Source organism: Dermacentor variabilis, chromosome 3, assembly GCF_050947875.1.
Source record: "Dermacentor variabilis isolate Ectoservices chromosome 3, ASM5094787v1, whole genome shotgun sequence".
Classification (NCBI taxonomy): Eukaryota; Metazoa; Arthropoda; class Arachnida; order Ixodida; family Ixodidae; genus Dermacentor; species Dermacentor variabilis.
The window spans coordinates 3,800,098-3,819,353 of record NC_134570.1 but is presented as its reverse complement, the minus strand read 5'-3'; the positions used below and the strand labels follow the sequence as shown (position 1 = coordinate 3,819,353).

At 45.5% G+C, this 19,256-nt stretch overlaps 1 protein-coding gene across 1 annotated transcript in view; it reads right to left on the bottom strand.

Annotated features, from left to right (window-relative positions):
• LOC142573899 (uncharacterized) overlaps positions 1-19,256 on the bottom strand; it is a 278,585-nt gene that overhangs the window by 63,991 nt on the left and 195,338 nt on the right. Inside the window, exon 2 of the mRNA XM_075683110.1 lies at positions 559-662. Within this exon, the coding sequence (XP_075539225.1) occupies positions 559-662 (104 nt within the window). The remainder of the gene's footprint in view (positions 1-558; positions 663-19,256) is intronic.

Sequence of the window (19,256 nt, the reverse complement as noted above, 5' to 3'; positions counted from 1 at the left end):
TTAGTGTGTAAACCCACATAACGATATCCACTGTGGTTATTATCTTTATAAGTAATAAAATACCATGCTACTTGCAAGAACATATCCCCCAGGGATTTTAGAACAAATTTCTGCATTTCAACTATACACAATATGTGGTTTATTCAATAAAGGACCACAAACTGCTGTTTTGCAATGACAAAGTTATTCCAAATTTTACTTACGTACAGGCAAGGAAAAAATTATAGACAAAAATATTGTTCTTCAACTTATTCACCTGCCACTGTGGCTGTAGCATTCCGCTGCTAACACAAGGCGAAGAGCTGAATAGCCAGCCATGGAAGTTGCATTTTCGAAGTACGAGCAACGATGCAGCAAACTACGGCGGGCGGCTGCCGACCTTCCCGAGTGCAAGGCCGCCACCGGTTCGCCGGGGCACACTGCGTGTACGTTAGACGCGCGCTTGTAAACAGTGGACAATTGCGCAGCTGTTAATAATTTTCTCTTCTGTTGCGCCTCGTGTAGAAACCAGCGCAGAAAAGCGAATGATTTCTCTAGTTGAAGCCTTACTGCACTTACGTCACAGTAGTCGTTGTCTTCTTCGCTACTGAAAGCATCGCTCATCCCGCTGAGATGGTTGGTGTTAGGGCTGAAGATGTTCGGGGATGATGACGTGTCTTGCCCTGCATTCACCAGAGAAAGGAGCAGCGAACGATCAGTTTTTACTGCCTCTACTTTTCATTTGTTTTCTGACCCATAATCAACGATCTTAGCACACATGCGTCATAACTGGACCCTTCACTCTTGTAGAATGTCGAGTCTTAGTTGTATAAAAATAGTAATGTTATTTAACAAACCTGCATGGCTAATCAGATTGAGTCAAAACAATGTTAACTGAAATTATTGATGCTTAGGTTAAGAACTACTTAATTACCCGAATAAGCAACATCGAACAACATATAGTCGGCGCCATTCCCTAAAACCGTCGGGTAGCTCACGGTAGTGAGAATAACCGGCAACCGCATGCCCAAACTGTAGTAAAATAAGTGATGAGTTCAGGGAATATCTGCTCTGGAACTGCGTCGACGGTCGTCGGAGTTCTGACCAAGGAGGTAGCACTGCGGGAAAGCTTGCGTTGCCTGGCACTTCCAAACATGTACAGTCGCCGCGGTTTGCAAAGTGGCAGCTGCAAGCACCAGTTCGGCGTCAATTCCTGCTCGCGCAGGACCGGTCCATAGCCGCCTACAACAAGCCTGCACTGGCGATTGCTGAGAATGTTGGGAACTCGACCTACACGAAGCCTGCACCCAGCAATCACAGGGGTTGAGAGGGACCTAACAGCTTTCAATTCAGACCCTACAACATACATCACAGGTGATAAGTAAAAACGAGCCAAAATACGTAAAATAGAGAAAATACAACAACTCGATGCACTATACCCAACCTTAGATGATAGCATGCAACTCACATAAAAGATATCAAGGCAAACGCATCAGGCGGAGAATGAGACCCGAATATGAACTCCATTAACAATAACATCGTTTAGTAACCTAGGTCGCCTAGAGCGCAACATTTGCGATCCGCAGTTAGTGCGCGATTGTGGTATATGTCCCAATAGCTTGCACTTCTTGTATTGCAGGGAGCTTCGTGTTGCTTCTAGTGAGTCGTATAACTAATGCACTTTAATGTCCTTTTATGTTCATTTCTTTGGGCAAGTACTAAACAGGACATTAAGAGGGCGTTTCCTTTCGCTGTCTTAAGCTCATGAAATAAAGATGCTGAAGGATAATCATGTAGGCTTGTTACTTTACAGCACGAAGAGACTTCTTCTGTGGAATGTGCAATCTGTGGATATTAGTTTGAGAAGTCGTGCCGCAGACAAGACAAAATAGGGAATTACTAAGTATTTAATAGAACGAGATAGGTAGTTTAAGGAATAAAAGAGTTCAGTTATTTGTGGAAGCTTACTGGTGAGGAAATGTATGGCTATTCCAGGTCAAGGCATGATGAAAAATACACCTAAAGATTTTGCCGAACTTACAATTTCAATTTTAGAATGGTTTATGATTAAGTCATCCTCCAAAATAAAATTCAGTAACCGCCTTCTATAGACGGTGAAGCAACCTACATCGACGGATTGGCCAGATTTAGGAAAAGTAAGAAACAGCATCAGTACGACGTCAGGTGGAATTATTAGAACCGTGTCGCCGTGAAGTTTGTGCCGGTATTGGAGCATCCCATCACGAGAAAATCATTCTACGACATACTTTTAAGCTTTAACACGAGCGACAGGTGTTGCTTTTTTCGCTCCGAAAACGTGAATCAAACAGAAAAGTACGAGCAACTACGCAGAAAACTACGGCGGGCGGCTGCCGACTTTCCCGAGTACATTTGGCAAGGCCGCCACCAGTCCGTCGGAGCACACTGCGTGTAAATTAGACGCGTGCTTGCAAATAGTAAACAGTTGGCAGCTGTTAATCATTTTCTCTTCTGTTGCGTCTCGTGTAGAAACCAGCGCAGAAAAGCGAATGATCTCTCTAGTTGAAGCCTTACTGCACTTAGGTCACAGTAGTCGTTGTCTTGTTCGCTGCTAAAAGCACCGCTCATCCCATGGGGATTGTTGGTCTTACGGCTGAAGATGCTAGCACATGATGAAATCTGAGAGTTCAGAAATCAGAGTTAAATAAGAGTGTAGAGCCGTACGGCCAGTCGGCGCGGTCCATCGTAGGAGGGTGTAAGACGTGCCTTTACAGCATCTCGTCCGAGTAAAACGTGGTTCGACGATGCAACATCCGGGATATATGCTGTGGTCCGAAGACCACGTCCGGGTCGCCAAGTGTGGCAAACCCAGAGCACCAGCGTCGCAGGCTCCAACGGAATCGTCGCAGGCTCCAACGCAAGCACAGCGCGTGCCGTGCTTGCGCCGCGACTACGCGCCGCCCAACTTAATTTCCTAATCTTTCTGCATTGCCGACCTGTAGCGCCCGCGCGTAGCGGCGTAGGTGGGCGCTGCAAGAGCCTTGACTACATGAACAAGGACTACGAATTCATGAAACAGGAATGCGCACATTTGAGCAAGGGAAATGCTGCTTTTAGGGGGAACACCCTAAGACGCTATGCAATACGAAATCGATTGTTTGACAAAGTTACTGCAGGAAAATTCCAGGCCTCTGACAGCTCAGGATCAATATTCTCGCAACACAAGTCAAATAGATTCCAGGTGCTGCAAATGAAAACCTTGTACACCTACTTGCCAAAATTGGCGATGCCCTGGGAGAACCGATAACTGGACAAGACATAGAAATAAGCCATCGCTTGCCGGCACGGAGTACCACTTCACGCAGTAACATGTTATTAGACAAAAATGTTGCAAAACGCAATGAAGTGTGCTTCGACGAAAACGCTCTTTCCTGTGTCAAGCAGCGGTGACGGCCAAATTGCCACTCCGAGTGCAAACATCGTAGTTGTTTTAATCGCCGAGCTCACACGGATGCTGTCATTAAGAAAGCACGAAGCACAATATTCGGGGTGGGCGAACTCGGATTTACGAGCAGAGTCGGTTTTCGTAAATGAGCACCTATGCCCGCTACTGAAAAAGTTGCTCGGCATGACAATCACTCGGAAACGGGAAGTGAACTAGCCCTGCGCGTGAGAGGCAAAATATGCGCGCGTCAAACAGAAACATCACAGGTATAATTCAAATCACATATGAAGCCGACTTGCAAAATATGCGCGCAGCAGTGGGCCATCTCGTAAGGCGTAAGGCTACCTGATCTGCTCTTTCAGTTTATTTGCATCTTGTTTTTTTTTGTTCTCGTAATGGTGAAAGCACCTCGTGATATGGAAAGACCAAGTGAGGAGGTACACTGCGTTTTTTTTTTTTGCACATAAACGCGAGATCAGCACGCAACAAATATGATAATGTTGCCACGTGCATAACAGGTGGCTGTGTTGTGGGTGATGATGATGATGATGAAGCTTCAGTTAATGGCACAAACCCACTGTGGTTTGCCGCTTCTGCGGAAGCTGAGAACGACGAAGTGAGCTAGATGTCGACGACGACGAAGACGCAGTCTCAGTGAAGGTGTCGCAGTGAAACTGTGATTTCGTTAAAGTTAATAGTTATTATTGCCCTACATACCAACGCGACTGGTGGAGGTGCTGGGTACTCTGCTCCATGGACTGCGACCAACAGGAAGCTTCCAACATCGATCGCGACACCTTCGACGCTGATCTTCGCGGAAGCCGGCGACTTCTAGGGCTACCAGGAGAAATCGACCCCCTCTTAGTTCGATTGACAAAGATGACAACCAGTTCAACGGCTAGCCAGACTGGAGAGACCTGCTGCGTGGATATTCAACACACCGCGAACAATAAGGTCGTTTCATGGTGACCCTTTCGAGAGTTACTCGCTGTATCACTACAATAGAGTTGGCAGCGTCAACGAATGGGAAGGCCAATGGAAGCTCCGGTATGTCTAGTTCGCCCTCGACGACTCAGCGCGCACCCGGTTTGAAAACCATGAAGCTAGCTTGGCGACCTGGCAAGAATTTCGTAGCCAGCTACAATATACATATGGAAGTTCGGACCGGAAAGAGCAGTCAGAACGTGCCCTCAATCCCGGGAATCAAAGAACAAAGCAGACTGACGCCATGTTCGCTGAGGACCTGTCGTGGCTGTTCCGGCGAGCTGATCCTGGAATGAAAGAAGAACGTACGCTTGTTGTCTAGTGCGCAAGCCACCGGGTACCGTAGCCGAATTCCTTAATGAAGCAACAATGGTGGAGCGTATGCTGCGGCAGCAATCGTCGCAGTTCTAGCGCCCAAGCAACTTTTGATCATTCTGGTCGTCCATGGCATGATTTGGCGATCCTCAGGGAACTCGGGCGCAGTATTGTGCGTGAATAGCTGCAAAATGTTCATGCATTGTCTCCTCAACCCCACGTGACTGGCCTGAGTGATATGGTTCGCGGAAAGGTCAGACAGCTGGTACAACCACTGGTCGAACCGCCAGCGACGGTCCCACTCTTCACACGCTGAAGCCTTAAGAGCTCTTATGCCGGCGGTCGGCTATTCGTCCCATCCACGCAACAGAGGACGCAGTACTTTTCGAGTGATCAGCCTTCCGCAAGACCAAATACAAACGTCCAGAAATCCAGCGTGTGGCGTGCTCCCGAAAATCGACCACTATTCTAACAATGATGAAGTAGGACACCTATACCGATAGCATAGGTGACCTACCTGGGTTTCACCCAGACTCACGCCTACCCCGGGATGGTGAGCCTCCCCGAGCTGCAACCGAGTACTCGGCAAGCCACCATTCCCCGACATTTCCCCAACGTCATTCCCGCTCTTCATCTCCTCCACGCTCTGAGTCACCTGGCTAAGACTCGGCGTTCAATCATGGCGTGGGGGACCGATCCATTAGGTCCCCAAGCCCACGTCGGGGAAACTAGGAGCAGCGACTTCCTCGGGTGGCACCGCTCTTGACCGATCTATAAAATATCCTCCTCCCCCGATAGGCCAGCCGACCGCCGACAATTGCCTATCACAGCAGCAGGCCGTTGACAACAAAAAAACTGCGTAGCTTGCACTAGTGGTGCAAGGTTGCGGTCGACTGCGGAGCTCGTGATAACCTAGCTTTTACGTGGCTTGCCTAAGTTGTTTGTAGGTTTTGCGAGGTTATGCTAGGTTGTGCTAAGTTGTTGGTAGGCTTGGCTAAGTCGTTTCTAGGTTTTGCGAGGCCATGGTAGGCTTGGCTAAGTTGTTTCTTGGTTTTGCGAGGTTATGTATGCTAGGCTTGACTAAGTCGTTTCTAGGTTTTTCGAGGTTATGCTAAGCTTGGCTAAGTAGTTTATAGGTTTTGAAAGGTTATTCTATGTTTTGAAAAGTTGTATTTAGACTTGGCTAGGTTATGCGAGGCTGGGATAAGTCTCATTTCTGTTCCGGTCGGTCCCCCACACATCACAGCGGTTATCACTGCTGGAAGTTTTCGAGCAGACGCAGGTCAAGATCGCTTTCTAGGCGACGTCGACGGTTCAGGAGCCAACTCTCGCATTCCATAGACTCGAACTTTATTTTTGTATCTACACAGAGTACAGATGACAGGGGCATAGACAATAAGCCATAAAATCGGCTTGACTAGATCTGTGTCCCTTACTGGTTTCTTTGGCAACACGTGGCAATGCGTGCATAAATACAAGATAAACACATGTTTTGGAATAACAATACAAATATAATCAATGTGTGGGTAAATGGGACTATTTATACAAAGTTACTTTCGCACAGCGGCGAAAAATGACATGAATGCAGAAATTGTAATTGTCCTACAAGTTACGAAAAACAGGAACAGGAAAACAACAAAATGCAGACAACACAAATCACTTTTCATTTGCGGGTATCATTTACAGAAATACAAAAAGTCACTGTGCTATTACAGCTTAGAATGCGTGTACATCAGAACAAAACACAAAGAAAAGCACTAAGCATACACGTGAATGACAATATAAGTGGCAAGTTTTGGCACGCAATTGAAATGATAATACGTATACAATTAATGAATAGAGTCAAGTAGAGTTGGTAGTTCATGTCTCAGCATTTGATTCCCGCAGTTAGTTCTTGAGTGGCGAATATGCCATGTTTCTCTGTGACGTGTACTGAAACTGCTTGTATTTAATGTCAACAAGTGCTCAAGAAAATTAGTGATAGCTTTTCTTTCTGTTAAAAAGCGTTTTAGCAAAACTGCATTGTAGACCGATTTTGTCGGCGCTATATCTAATTGACAAAAAAAGAAAGAGGATCAGTATGCGCATCGAATGAAGAGCTTGAAATTGCACGGATGGCTTTCTTTTGCAATAAATATAGAATGTTGATGTCATTGCTAGTCGTGTTGCCCCATACGAGGTGACAATAGTTAACATGAGATAAAAAAAGAGAATTATAAAATAGGAGCTTCACTCTTAATGGTAAAAGGAAGCGTAATCTTATTAGTATTCCAACAACTCGTGCAAGTTTGTGCAACATGGTCATTCCACAGCGTATTCTCTTGGAATATGACACCTAAGCTTTGAACCGATGGCACTATGTCTATGAAAGAAGTACCTATTCTTAGATGTCCGTCAAGGCTATGCTTTTTGTTATTTGGCTGAAAAAGCACGCCTTTTGTTTTGGTAGTATTAATAGTTAATGAGTTGAATAAGCTCCTATTGTTTATTTGGGCTAGTGTATCATTAGCAACACGTAGCAATTCTTTCACGTCCTTAGAATTTATGAATAAACTAGTGGCGTCGGCATAGGTAACAAATTGTGCGCCGGTATTGATAGTAATGTCATTTATATACAGGTTAAACAATAGTGGTCCTAGTAGGCTTCCTTGAGGAACTCCAGCGAATATAGGCAATTTTTTTTAACAGTTGTTACCTACGACAACGGTCTGATACCTGTACTGCAAATAACTTCTAATTAAGTTCAGGAAAGTTCCCCTAAAGCCATAAATGTCGTTTTGTTAGTAGAGTATTGTGATTAAGGGTGTCAGAAGCCTTCGAAAAATCAATAAAGACGCCTAAAGTAACTAAATTGTCTTCAAAGCCTCGCAAAATTATCTCTCTTAGCATCAGTAAAGCTATTTCTGTTGAACGACCTTTTATAAACCGATACTGGTAGTCTGTAATTACATTGTGCTTTTCACAAAAAGAGGTTACTCTTGTATTAATCAATTTCTCGAGACATTTAGAATAGGCAGGATCGATATTGGCCTATACGTAATTTCAGAGCCCGTTTCTGTCGCCAGATTTGAAAAGTGCTGTTACCTACACTATTTGCATGTGCCGAGGAAATATGCCATTCGCCAGTGAAAGATTGTACACGTGCTCTAAGACAGGACAGATTAGGTCTAGAACATGCGTAGCTGGGCGAATCTGCAGATCATCGATATCGCAACTTTTGCTATATCGAAGGCTAAGAAACGTGCTGTAGATTACATGAGTGTTAGTGGGGCTTAAGAATGCACTTTCGACGGCTTGCGGTTTTACGTATTCTGCGCAACTAGCATCGTAGGAACTATTCACCAGCGATACAAAATGATTGTTAAAAGCGTCAGCCAATGCCGTGCCTGATGTCGGCTGATTATTTATTTCTAACTCTGCTGTATTCCCTGGCTGATTGTTTACACGAAGTCAACTGTTTAGTTTTTTCGAGATGATGTCGGTTCGCCTGATCGTTTCTTCATTAAATAATGTCTGGAATTATTGCGCTTTTGCTACCCTTAGGGTACCATCAACTTTTTCCTGAATTTTTTGAACTCTGCTAAATCTGTTGCATCCATTGTGCCTAGGAATTGCTTGAAAAGAGCATATTTTTGTTTGATCAATTTCAACGTAATGTCAGTAATCCAAGGTTTCCTTGCTTTTTGGCTTTTTTTGTTTTGCGTTAAATGACTTCCTGTAAGCGCTCTGAAGAAAGGATAAAAACAACTCGTACGCTCTGTCACTGTATTTTTGTTATACACGTCTTGCCAGTTTATGCGCAATATTTCGTTGCGAAATTTCTCAAGTGTGAACGGGTTCATATCCTGAAATGTGAAGTGTTGATCTTTAGAAAGGCGCGAGCGCAACACAGGTGAATGAACAAGTAGAAAGATAGGCACGTGAGCAGTGATAACGCCTCATTCACTGTTTTGTGTGTCGAATTTTGTAATGAAAACATTCAGTAAACTTTGGCAGTTACCTTGAATGCGAGTCGGAGCAGTAATTGTATTATTACAAGCACTTGATTCAAATACCCACAATGTGTCTCTGTGAAGTGGGCTATCGTGTAACCTGTTAATATTAATATCATCGCCCAAAAGTAAACTGTAGTGGTTATTGTTAAACCAGGATAGCAGATTGTCGATGTATTTAAACCCGCCATGGTTGCTCAGCGGCTATGGTGTTAGGCTGCTGAGCACGAGGTCGCGGGATCGAATCTAGGCCACGGCGGCCGCATACCAATGGGGGCGAAAACACCCGTGTATTTAGGTGCACGTTAAAGAACCCCAAGTGGTCGAAATTTCCGGAGTCCTCCACTACGGTGTGTCTTATAATCAGAAAGTGGTTTTGGCACGTAAACCCCCATAATATTTTATATCGATCTATTTAAGAAAGTTAACCACATTCCCTCCCGGTGGGCAATATACCACAGAAAAAAGGCTGCGACCATGAAGAACAGTAAAAATTTCAATGTCAGCGGTAATTTGAATGAAGTCTTTCAAAAATTCGCAATGCAAGTTAGTCCTAGTGAGCAACAGGACACCGCCGCCTTTTTTATTGCACTGATTAAGATAATGAGAGACATAGTCTGATATTTGCAGTACTTCTTCATTGCGATACCATGTTTCGCACAGCATGACAATGTCAAATAAAAAACCAAAAGAAGACAGCAATGCGTTGAGATCATCGTCCTTATTGCGTGCCGATTGCGTGTTTACACGTAAAAAGGACGTGCGCTTATTTCCCTTGGAAAATATTTCACCAACGTCGGTTGGGGTGAACAGTCTTTCAGATACTGCTCCAGTAAGGACGACGTCCCGTCAACACTTGCGAGCGCTCACTCCGTTCCGTCAGCGTCTCGAACTGCAGGCATGCGCAGTGCCCGTGACGTGTCAGTTTTCCGCGCGAAAATTTTACCTCGGGATCCGCGTAACCAGCTTTTCTAGACACGAGGGTTCTTAGTTCGCGAGAGTGCCACCACGTGGCGTACTGACTTTAAACTTTTCAAACTTCCCGCGATGACGCGTGATGACGTCAACAGAACAAAAATAAGATAAAGAATAAGCTATCCCTGCGTATTGAACTTCGCTACAATGCTTGGCCCACCGGCTTTATCAGTGTTCTTGATGAAGCACAGCCGCTCATCGCCTGGAAATGACTTATCCTAAGAGCGTTTAGTCGCGACAAGTGACGATTGCTTCTGGGCTTTTGATACGGTTCTTGTTTTTTCTTTATTTTCTTTTCCTTTTTTCTTGATACTAAGAAGTAAACAAGCTAGGGTAATCGTCGGAAGCACCCCGCAGCAGCCTTTCTTCAGTCGGCACATTATGTTCACTTCCGAACATCGCACAACGTCTACGACAGACGCCGTCAGGGACGGCTTTTGATTTTGACTTATCGATTTCGTTAAGGTGCCCCCTATTATTTCCCTAGGGATTTTGCTCTCCGCACACATGGGCTGCCGCAGCAGCTCCAAATCGAGATGTGCAAACTATTTAGATGGATACATGGGCAAGTTGGTTTTGCACCTTGAGGCAAAAGGCACGACACAAGAATTGTACAAATTGTCTCTGTGTGGTCGTCCGTTAACATGCTATCGCCGAAGCTGCTCACAATATTACGTCCCATTTACTGACCGCGAGGCCAGGTACACTTTTGAGCATGACATATACAGTACTTTCAGTTCTGAAAGTGCTGTCCTATCACGGTTATTCACGTGCGGGAAATAAGACCACTATTTAAGATTATTGTGCAGTAATATATGCCGGATTTGTCTGCCCTCCACATTGTCTACCATTTTCCGTTACGCCTTTATAATATAGCCGCACTGTAGACTAGCAGATGTCGAACGCCAGAAGGGCTGCCGACAGACCTCGCGCGCAACTCCTGACACTTGTATTCAAGAGTTGTGCGGCTCCCAAAGACATCCTTAAAGGGACACTAAAGCGAAACAATAAATCAGTTGAGACTAATGAAGCATTGCTTGAGAACCCTGCAAGCAGTTATAAAGAAATAGTTTGATTAGTAGATGAGAAAATGAAGGTCCAAGTATCAGTATTTGAATTTCGCATTGAAACCCCAGCGCCGGTACGTCAGCGTGACTTCAGGGATACCAAAGTAGGTTTTCGCGTTCGGGCCGCGTTGGCTGAATAAAGGTTCCCGAAACTTGCCATGTTTAATATTTGATTCCTTTAGAACACAATGTAGTCAGTCTGTACCGCTATATATAATTAGTAGGCCTTAGAAGATGCCATCAAAATCCAAGACGCCACAGCCCCCAGGTGCGGGAACTTAAATAGGCGTCGCCACCCGCATTTCGTTAGTGCGCTTTTTCTGGCTTACCAAACGTCTTATCGTTGTAAGAGTGGTGTTTTTGGTGTTGTAGAACGGTAATTTACTGATGCAGAAGAAATCTTTTTCACTTTAGTGTCCCTTCAAGGAGCGGTAAACAATAAATTATGGCGTTTTACGTGCCAAAACCACGACCTGATTATGAGGCACGCGGTAATGCAGGATTCCGTTATAATTTGGACCAGCTCGGGTTCTTTAACCTAAATCTAAGTACCTGGGTGTTTTCGCATTTCACCCCCACGAAAATACGGCCGCCGCGGCTAGGATTAGATCTCGGGACCTCGTGCTTAGCAGCCCAACACTACATTAAGTAAGCAACTACGGTGGGTAAATAATGTTGGCAGTTCGAGGAAGGTGGCAGTGGGCACGTGAGACCATTTGTTTGCATCGTCATGGCGCGAGAATCGGTAGGAGCCGTCGAAGAATGACCGTAGAGCGCATTGTATTTAATGTGATGGAGTCCGCGCCCAAAATTTTATACCCGAATCACCCTGTAACGACTGACGACCAGGCATCTCGCTTATGTGTGCAGTCGCCTGGCAGTTGCCGGGCGCTGGCGTTGGCCACAGCACCTACTTGACCTCGTTACAACACTTGCCGACATTCTCGCCTTATTTCGCACGAGCGGGTTTCGGCTCAACTCCTTCGACAGCCAATTTATTTGTCCAGAATTTTGGCTACCAACTTTATGTTTCTTTTTATCTTTAAGTCATCCTTTATATTTAAGCTAGTACTGTCCTGAGATTTCCAGCGGGCTCACCTTTCCTAAAGGGCCTGCAGTTTTGTCGGCCTCTGCTCATACTTTGGGAGATTTTCAGTAGACGTTGAAACCATAGCAAGGTCCCCTACCATGCTGCTTAAAAAGTCATTTTATTTTCCTGAAGTCTTGTGCAGGCTTCTGTCTAATTGCCATTCATCAACTTCCAGATTTTCCTGTTACTTATATCCCATTTTGATTAATACAATCCCACGGAAGTTGGCAATTATGTAATGACCATGGGATTGAAGCCGTTCTACGGTGAACGCGACAGTCGCTTTTGCTCACTGTGAATGAAAATATTGTATTAATGAGCACCAATCTTCGGCACATAAATTGATACCCTAAAATATTATGTGGACACCACGCAATGTGGGAATCGATGTAAGCGAAGCTTTTCTGTTGTTTGCTTTTATTGATGAGAGTTAGCGGTAATGCTGACTGCGAATATATTATTTCTTTAGCGTTTAGTGCGATACGAGAGCAGCGAGTTGATGGCAAATGTTACCTTGCGTGTACCACTTTTTTTTTGTCCGCGTAGCACACAACTTACAGCGAGGCGTGTTTGCTTGAGGAGTTGTTGTGTGCCATTGTTTAAAACTTATGAGAGGGTTGAGCATTGTCATTGCTTCACATGGCACATCGCATCGCGGCAGACGTGTAGGCAGAACTATGAAGCCCTATGTGCTAAAACCATAATACGATTGAGAGGCACGCCGTAGTGGCGGACTTCCGATTAATTTTTCACCCTGGTGTTCTTTAACGTGCACCTAAATCTAAGTGCACGACTGTTTCTGTATTTCGCTCCCGTTGAAATCCAGCTCCCGCGGAATAGGGATCGAAACCACGATGTCGAGCGATGCCATAGCACAGATGCGTTGATTTGACGTACTACCGCTTCCTTAGTGTTGCATAGACCCTACGGTGATTTAATGTGGCTTTGCATCTGCACGCCCTCCGTCAATAGTCCGCTTGACGAATTTGCATGGTGTCTGTTTTTGAGAAAAAGTAGAAAGATACAGTACGGTACCTTCCATTTGGCTCGCAACTGTTGTCGTGTCTGTAGTAGTAGCGTTTCCTTATCTTCGTTTCCTTAACGTAACCTTTTCTCTGTCACGATCTTCCCTCCTGTATGGGAACTGCGTGCGAAGAGTGGCAAGGCTGTTAGTCACTCGTTTCGCGATTGCCGCCGGTTTTACCCCTTCTCTGCCTCATCTCCTTGCTCACTCTCTACCATTCTATTTACCTCTCCTCAGGACTTGCACCATAGTAGAGCAGTAAGCGCTGCAGTTTCTGCGGTGCTTTTGCGGGGGTCACGTATAATTGCAGCTGTAAAGAGGCTAATGTAACGACGCCCAGAGAGCTCCAAAGAGCACTGTGCACATGTCACGCGATGAAAGACGCGAATGGTCTATCCAGTTTGCTACACACCTACAAGACTTTTTTGTCCAGTATCTTCATTATTTGCGTCATCCACAGGCACAATGTGGAGGCGCATCCTTTATACTGCATTGTGATAATAAGTGAACTTGTTTTCGAATTATATTCTCTTATAATATTGTGTTTTTGCTATCATTGTCGTGCGTAATCTACACAGAGTACTCAGGCACCTTCTAATGCTATCACTGTTTGCTTAATGACGCCCGCCATTGTAATGCAAATAAACATAGCTTGAACTCATTTTCTCAGAGATAAACTCTGAATAAAACGCTGACGTCATGCTGAACAAAATGAACAAGGGCAGTAGTACTCTATTTTCTGACGTCCCTGTTCGCAAGCTCTTTGTTTTCAGGATGTGATCTTGCACCGTAGAAGAGCCCCTGGGACGTCTCTGATGTGCTCGTTTTTATTCTCTAGCACCCAGTGCAAACTGTCATCGCCGTAACTCCACGATGTCCCAGTGGCAGGCAACCATGGCGTGTCGCGCAAGTATGACAACGCTGATTCATTTGGGTTCACATATACTACTGGGCTTGAAAAGGCCGTCCATGCAACCTGATTGTCTTCTTCAATCTCTTCATACGCCAGACGAGTCCTCTCATTAATCTAATTTTCAGCTCATTCGGCCCTTTTCCTCTTTGCGTTTTCGCAAAGTGTGTGTCTATCGCTGTGGTTACCAAATACGCCCAACGGTATGCTACCACTCAAGCCTTTCTGGCGACCTGAGCAACTGAAGTTGCATGCTTTCTTCAACACGGCGCTGACGCTCAATATGGCTGTCCTCAACTACTTTCCGCGGACTTCGCTTCCCGCTTTCTCTTCCAGTGTTATCTCTTACATTACTCGCTCGTGCTACATACAACACAAACACGCAACGACCTTAATGAAGTATCAATTACACGCAAGTTGGCATGCTTTTGATGTATATTCCCTCTAATTACCGGGATAGGAGCGTTACCCTGTCATAGGTGACATTATCGGTCTACAGCCTCGCTCAACAACAGTGCTCGTTATTCATCACATTTTTTTTGTCAATAGGAGCATACTGTATTTCGTCTGAATATACTTGTAGCCTTTAGATGCGACTTTGCACGCCCGCTTATTCTGTTACGCTGACGGCGACCGTTGTCGTAAGGCCGCCGCCTCATCCTGAGCTTCGTCACCAGAGAGCGCAGAAAGGTGTTTTCACAAAGAAGTCGCATGATTTGAGCCCCTGTATCCACAGCGTTCTACATTTGGAAGCTTGGCACGCTAACCACTACGCTACCGCTTTCCTTAGCCACCTTCGATTTATCGGCCTGCCCACTTCTCGTTTTCGTCACTGACTGAGGCAGAATGAACGCAAAAACAAAAAAAAAGGTGAAGATTGTTTGAGCCGCTGGGTAACACATGGCTAACTTTGACAGGCTACTCTCATGGGAGCGCAGGTGGACTTGAGGCTGCATGCAGATCATCGGCTTAGCTTTATTGCAAATTTTCTTTCACTGAGTTTTTCTGGTTAAAACTGAAACCCTGGACAAAAATGAGACATACCGTTGTATTAAGGCGCAAGCCTTTAGTGGCTCATGAGTGTCCGGGCGCAGTCCGTGGTGGACGCAGGAAAGCGGTGATGACCGGCAAGGGGAGTAAGGAGAGGAGGCACCACCGGCGAGGGGAGCAACGAGAGGAGGCTCCATGACAGTAGCGCTGTGCGAGCGGGCGCGTGGGAGAGCGCGGGCATGCGGGTGGGGGTGCGCGCACATCAGCGACAAAGCTTGCAGCCATGTAAAACTCTTGCTTGGGCTAGTTGGTTCATGCTTGAATGGCGCCGGTCCTATCGTCTGTGTTCTTTTGTCCTGATCTTTGCGCCCTGCTCTTTACATATTCTTGCAGCCATATAGCTGTGTTGCATCCCATGGTCGCGGCCACGGCGGCGTCCATTCGCAGAACAGTTCAGACAACAGCAATAGAGGCAGTCATAGAGAGGCTTGCGTTTATCGCAGTTTAGCTCAGCAAAGTGCCCATAGATGTTTTTTTTGCTTGTTTTCTAGGTTTAAATAAAAAACGCTCATTCCTAACTTTAGAGCAGCAACAGCTTCATCATCGGCGACTTGAACACTTATTTAAACAAATAGTGATGTATTAAGAAATGGCATGAGGATACTATATTTCGAGGTCATGTCGCTGCCATTACGGGCCGGCACCAGGTATCGACGAAAGGGCATCACACTGCCGATGCACGCGGCAAGTTACTGAATGATGAAAACAGAAAATGACTGTTTTTTTAGTTCTCGCAACTTATTAAACGCAATGCATCCGTCATCATGACAAATTTTTTTTTCTCCAACAGTGACACACAACGGCGGTCTGATATTTATGTATCATATACGTCTTCAATACTTCTTAAATACTACTTAAAGGGGTTTAATTTCAGTTTTCATCACGGAACCGCAAGTGCAGGGAGCGTCGCGCGTACACCGTGGCCACATATATTGTGGAGCCGCACTCTTTTTCTTCTAGCAATATGGCCACCGGCAGCTTCACGCACTCCCGTAGGCGGTGACTGGGACTGGCATTCCACAAGTTTAAGTATATAACCTCTTTGCATAGATAGTAACGACAGCATGGTTGCTAATAGATTGTTGGCTTGGATATGTTTGGAATGAGGCCCAAGACGGCACCCTGTCTTCTAACGCGCTCTTATGTTTGCGTTCGCGTCTTTGAGCCACCAAGCACAAAGGACCAGCGTAGACGCCACAGCGCTTATTGTACTGCGCATGCGCACTGGCGTGTACGATAGGCCAACTGGGCCCGCTGCCCTGCTGGCTCGCTGAGCTATAACTCTCTTTTGTCTTGAAGGGACGCGCACCGTAACATACTGCAAAGGTGCTTGCGTTGAGCGTATGTAAGGCGGGAAACGCTGTTCTAAACGGTCTGTTCTCTAACCTGTGCAGTTAACTGATATTTATAGCATTCCCGCAAACGCAAGGGTCACGAGTATGGCAACAGTAACCGCAAGAGCCACGGTATGGTCACAAGTTGTCCCGACAGCGCAGCTGTAATTCACAGAGCATGTCACTAAGGGATACGCGCCGAGGTATAGCCATGGAATAAGTAATTGCCAAAATTGGTATTTGGTACACGTTAATTACCAAGAACGGCGGGTGCTTATACTGCCGGAAAGGACGGATGCTGGGCGATGACTCCAATCATTTGCTCGCTACGTCACACATCTACACTGGCGTTAAACTGGTTTCAGAAATTCCTGCTTATATCCTCTCGACCATTAACTGCGACTTCGCCTGCCACCTCGAGCTCAAGCCTAAGAAACATGCCAAGTTACTCACCGTCGCCTTTGTGCTTTTTAGAACAAGCAGAAAAGCATTTGTGACATTAGTTCCCGATTATGTTCCCAGAGATTTTGTCCTTCTGCGATCCCCCACCTGCCGCTTTGGCCACTCGGAAGAACTAATGTCCCGCTACTCCGGCCTTACCGGGTCCTTTGTCAGGTAACCGACGTAAACTGCCAGATCTCTCCGGCAGCACCTACTACTCGCTCCATCCGGACGTCCCATGACGTCGTTCTTGTCAGCCGCCTAAAACGCAACTAGTCCGTTTCCGCATAAAAAGCAACGGCACGGCACTCCCACTCCAGGTGGAAATACGTTGCACAGCTCTGCACAACGCTGAAGAAGATGAGCACGAGCTTGGGACTGCAGAAGACAATGTTTCAGGGACTAGCCTGCGGTAGAATTGTCTTTGACAATTACTATAAATTACTGGAGCTTCTGTAAATTAAAAAATAATAAAATATGGAGTTTTACCTGCCAAAACCACCATCTGATTATGAGGCATGCATTGTGCGGAACTCCGGAAAATTTCGGCCATCTGGGGTTCTTCAATGTACACCGAAATAAACGTTTGCGTACACGGGCGTTTTCGCATTTCACCCCCATCGAAGTGCGGCCGCCATACTGTAAATACGCCAACCGTCTTGCTGCTTCTTTCAGCAAGAATATTCTAAATTAATGAATAAACAAATAAATAAATAAATAATTTATTTATTAACTAATTAATTAATTAGTTAATTACATGCTGCAGACCAATCTAGTCCAAGCAGGATGGGCAATACAATTTACAGCATATCTCCATTACACAAAAGAGAACGACAACAAGAAACATGATAGTACCAGAGGAAACAATACAAAAAGACGTAATCATCCAGTCATATAGTGCGTCATAAGGTTCTGTTAGGCTATTCCAGTCGGACACAGAACGCGGAAAAAAGGAAAACATTTAAATGTCTGTTCTTGCAAAGTAAGGGGTTAGAAACGGTGTTTGGTATTGTCGCGTAGGTCTTGTGGCCTAAAGCCCCTACATCCACGCGCCACCGCCGCTTTCTTAAGTAGCGACAACCTTTGTTGTGCGCCGCATTTTCCCCTCACGCCAAATCCGGTTCCGGTATTTGCGCTTCCGGCATTTCCGGTTCCGGCATGTCCGGTTTTAAGATTACCGGTTCCGGCGTTTCCGCTTCCTGGAGTTGCGCTGCGAGAATTTCCGCTCTGATTGCAGACGACGGTGAGACGCCCGTGCTTAGCAACCGGTACTAATCTGAGTAGCTCGCTCTAGCCGCTGTACCAAGCGTCATTCGTGTGAATCTACGCGCTTGTTTGCGTAGGCTGCGCCCGCACGCTTTGCCTGTCGTAGCCTTTCGCTGACAAAGTGCGGAGAGCCATGGGCTGGGGCTGCATCATCGGCTGCTGCATGTGTCCGGCGTGTTGGAAATCACCCGCCTTGGCGCCTCTCGGCGATAACGACCTGGAATGTATCACCTGTCCGGAGCAAATCGAGGAGATTCCCGCGACGGTGAATTCCACTACGCTTTGCGAGGTATGTGTATTTCGTTGCTCATGTTACATGCTTAGGCGAGGGTGTCCCAAAATCAGTCGCTTTGTTGCCGGGGCTATAACCGAAACTATAGAGTTTCACCATAGTGTAACCTAGACATTTTTTTGAGCGCAGTAAACGCGACCACATTTACATTGTCGTTCAGGGATGGATGGGCCTTAGCAGCAACATTCATCACTAAGCAATAATACCCAAAGTGATATTCATGGTGATGTACTAAATTCTATTCTGCACCATCATGTTTGTTGCACAAGCAGAACATGTGCCATATTTCCTGAAAAAGTTATGCAAAGCGCCTTGACTTTGGGAGCAGTTTATTCATGCTTAAAATAACGGTACATTGAAAATAAATATTTCATATTTGAAGTAAGAGTAATAAATAATAATAATCGCAGTTATGTAAATTGCACCTAATAGTACATCTAAAGTTCAAAACATTGATGTGGTATACATGGCTCTCATTTACACCGCTATTAAATATAAATGCTGCCTGCCACGGTAGGTCATGAGGGAGGTAGCGCAGTATTCGGCCACTACCTCCCTCATGACCTCTGAGGCGCAAATTGGAATCAACTAGTGCAAGACAAGGGCAATTGGAGATCGCAGGTAGAGGCCTTCGTCCTACAGTGGACATGAAAAATAGGCTGATGATGATGATGACCTCCCACATTTATGTTCACAGTCGAGGGCAGTAAAAACTTCGGATGCCTCATAATCAAATAACTTTGCGAGTGTTTACTGGTTCAGACCATACATTTGTTTACCAGATGTTACAGGGACAGCAAGATAGCAGCAGCATTGCGTACACATGGTTTTGCAGATATGAGGACATTGTTGTACTTCAGTGTAGACATTTGGGCTTGTTGGTGTAACATGTTTGCAGATTATTTTCGTGTAGTGCGAAAAACACACGGACATAGAAGAACGAAGACACACACAGGCACCGTGTGTCTTCTTCTACGTCCGTGTGTTTTTTGCGCACAAGAAAATTTGCAAACATTGTTGTATCGGCTAGCTATAAATATGTGTGCGTGCACTGATGATTATGGGTACTATTAAAACTCGCAAGACCACTTCACTGCGAATCAGTTTTGCCCA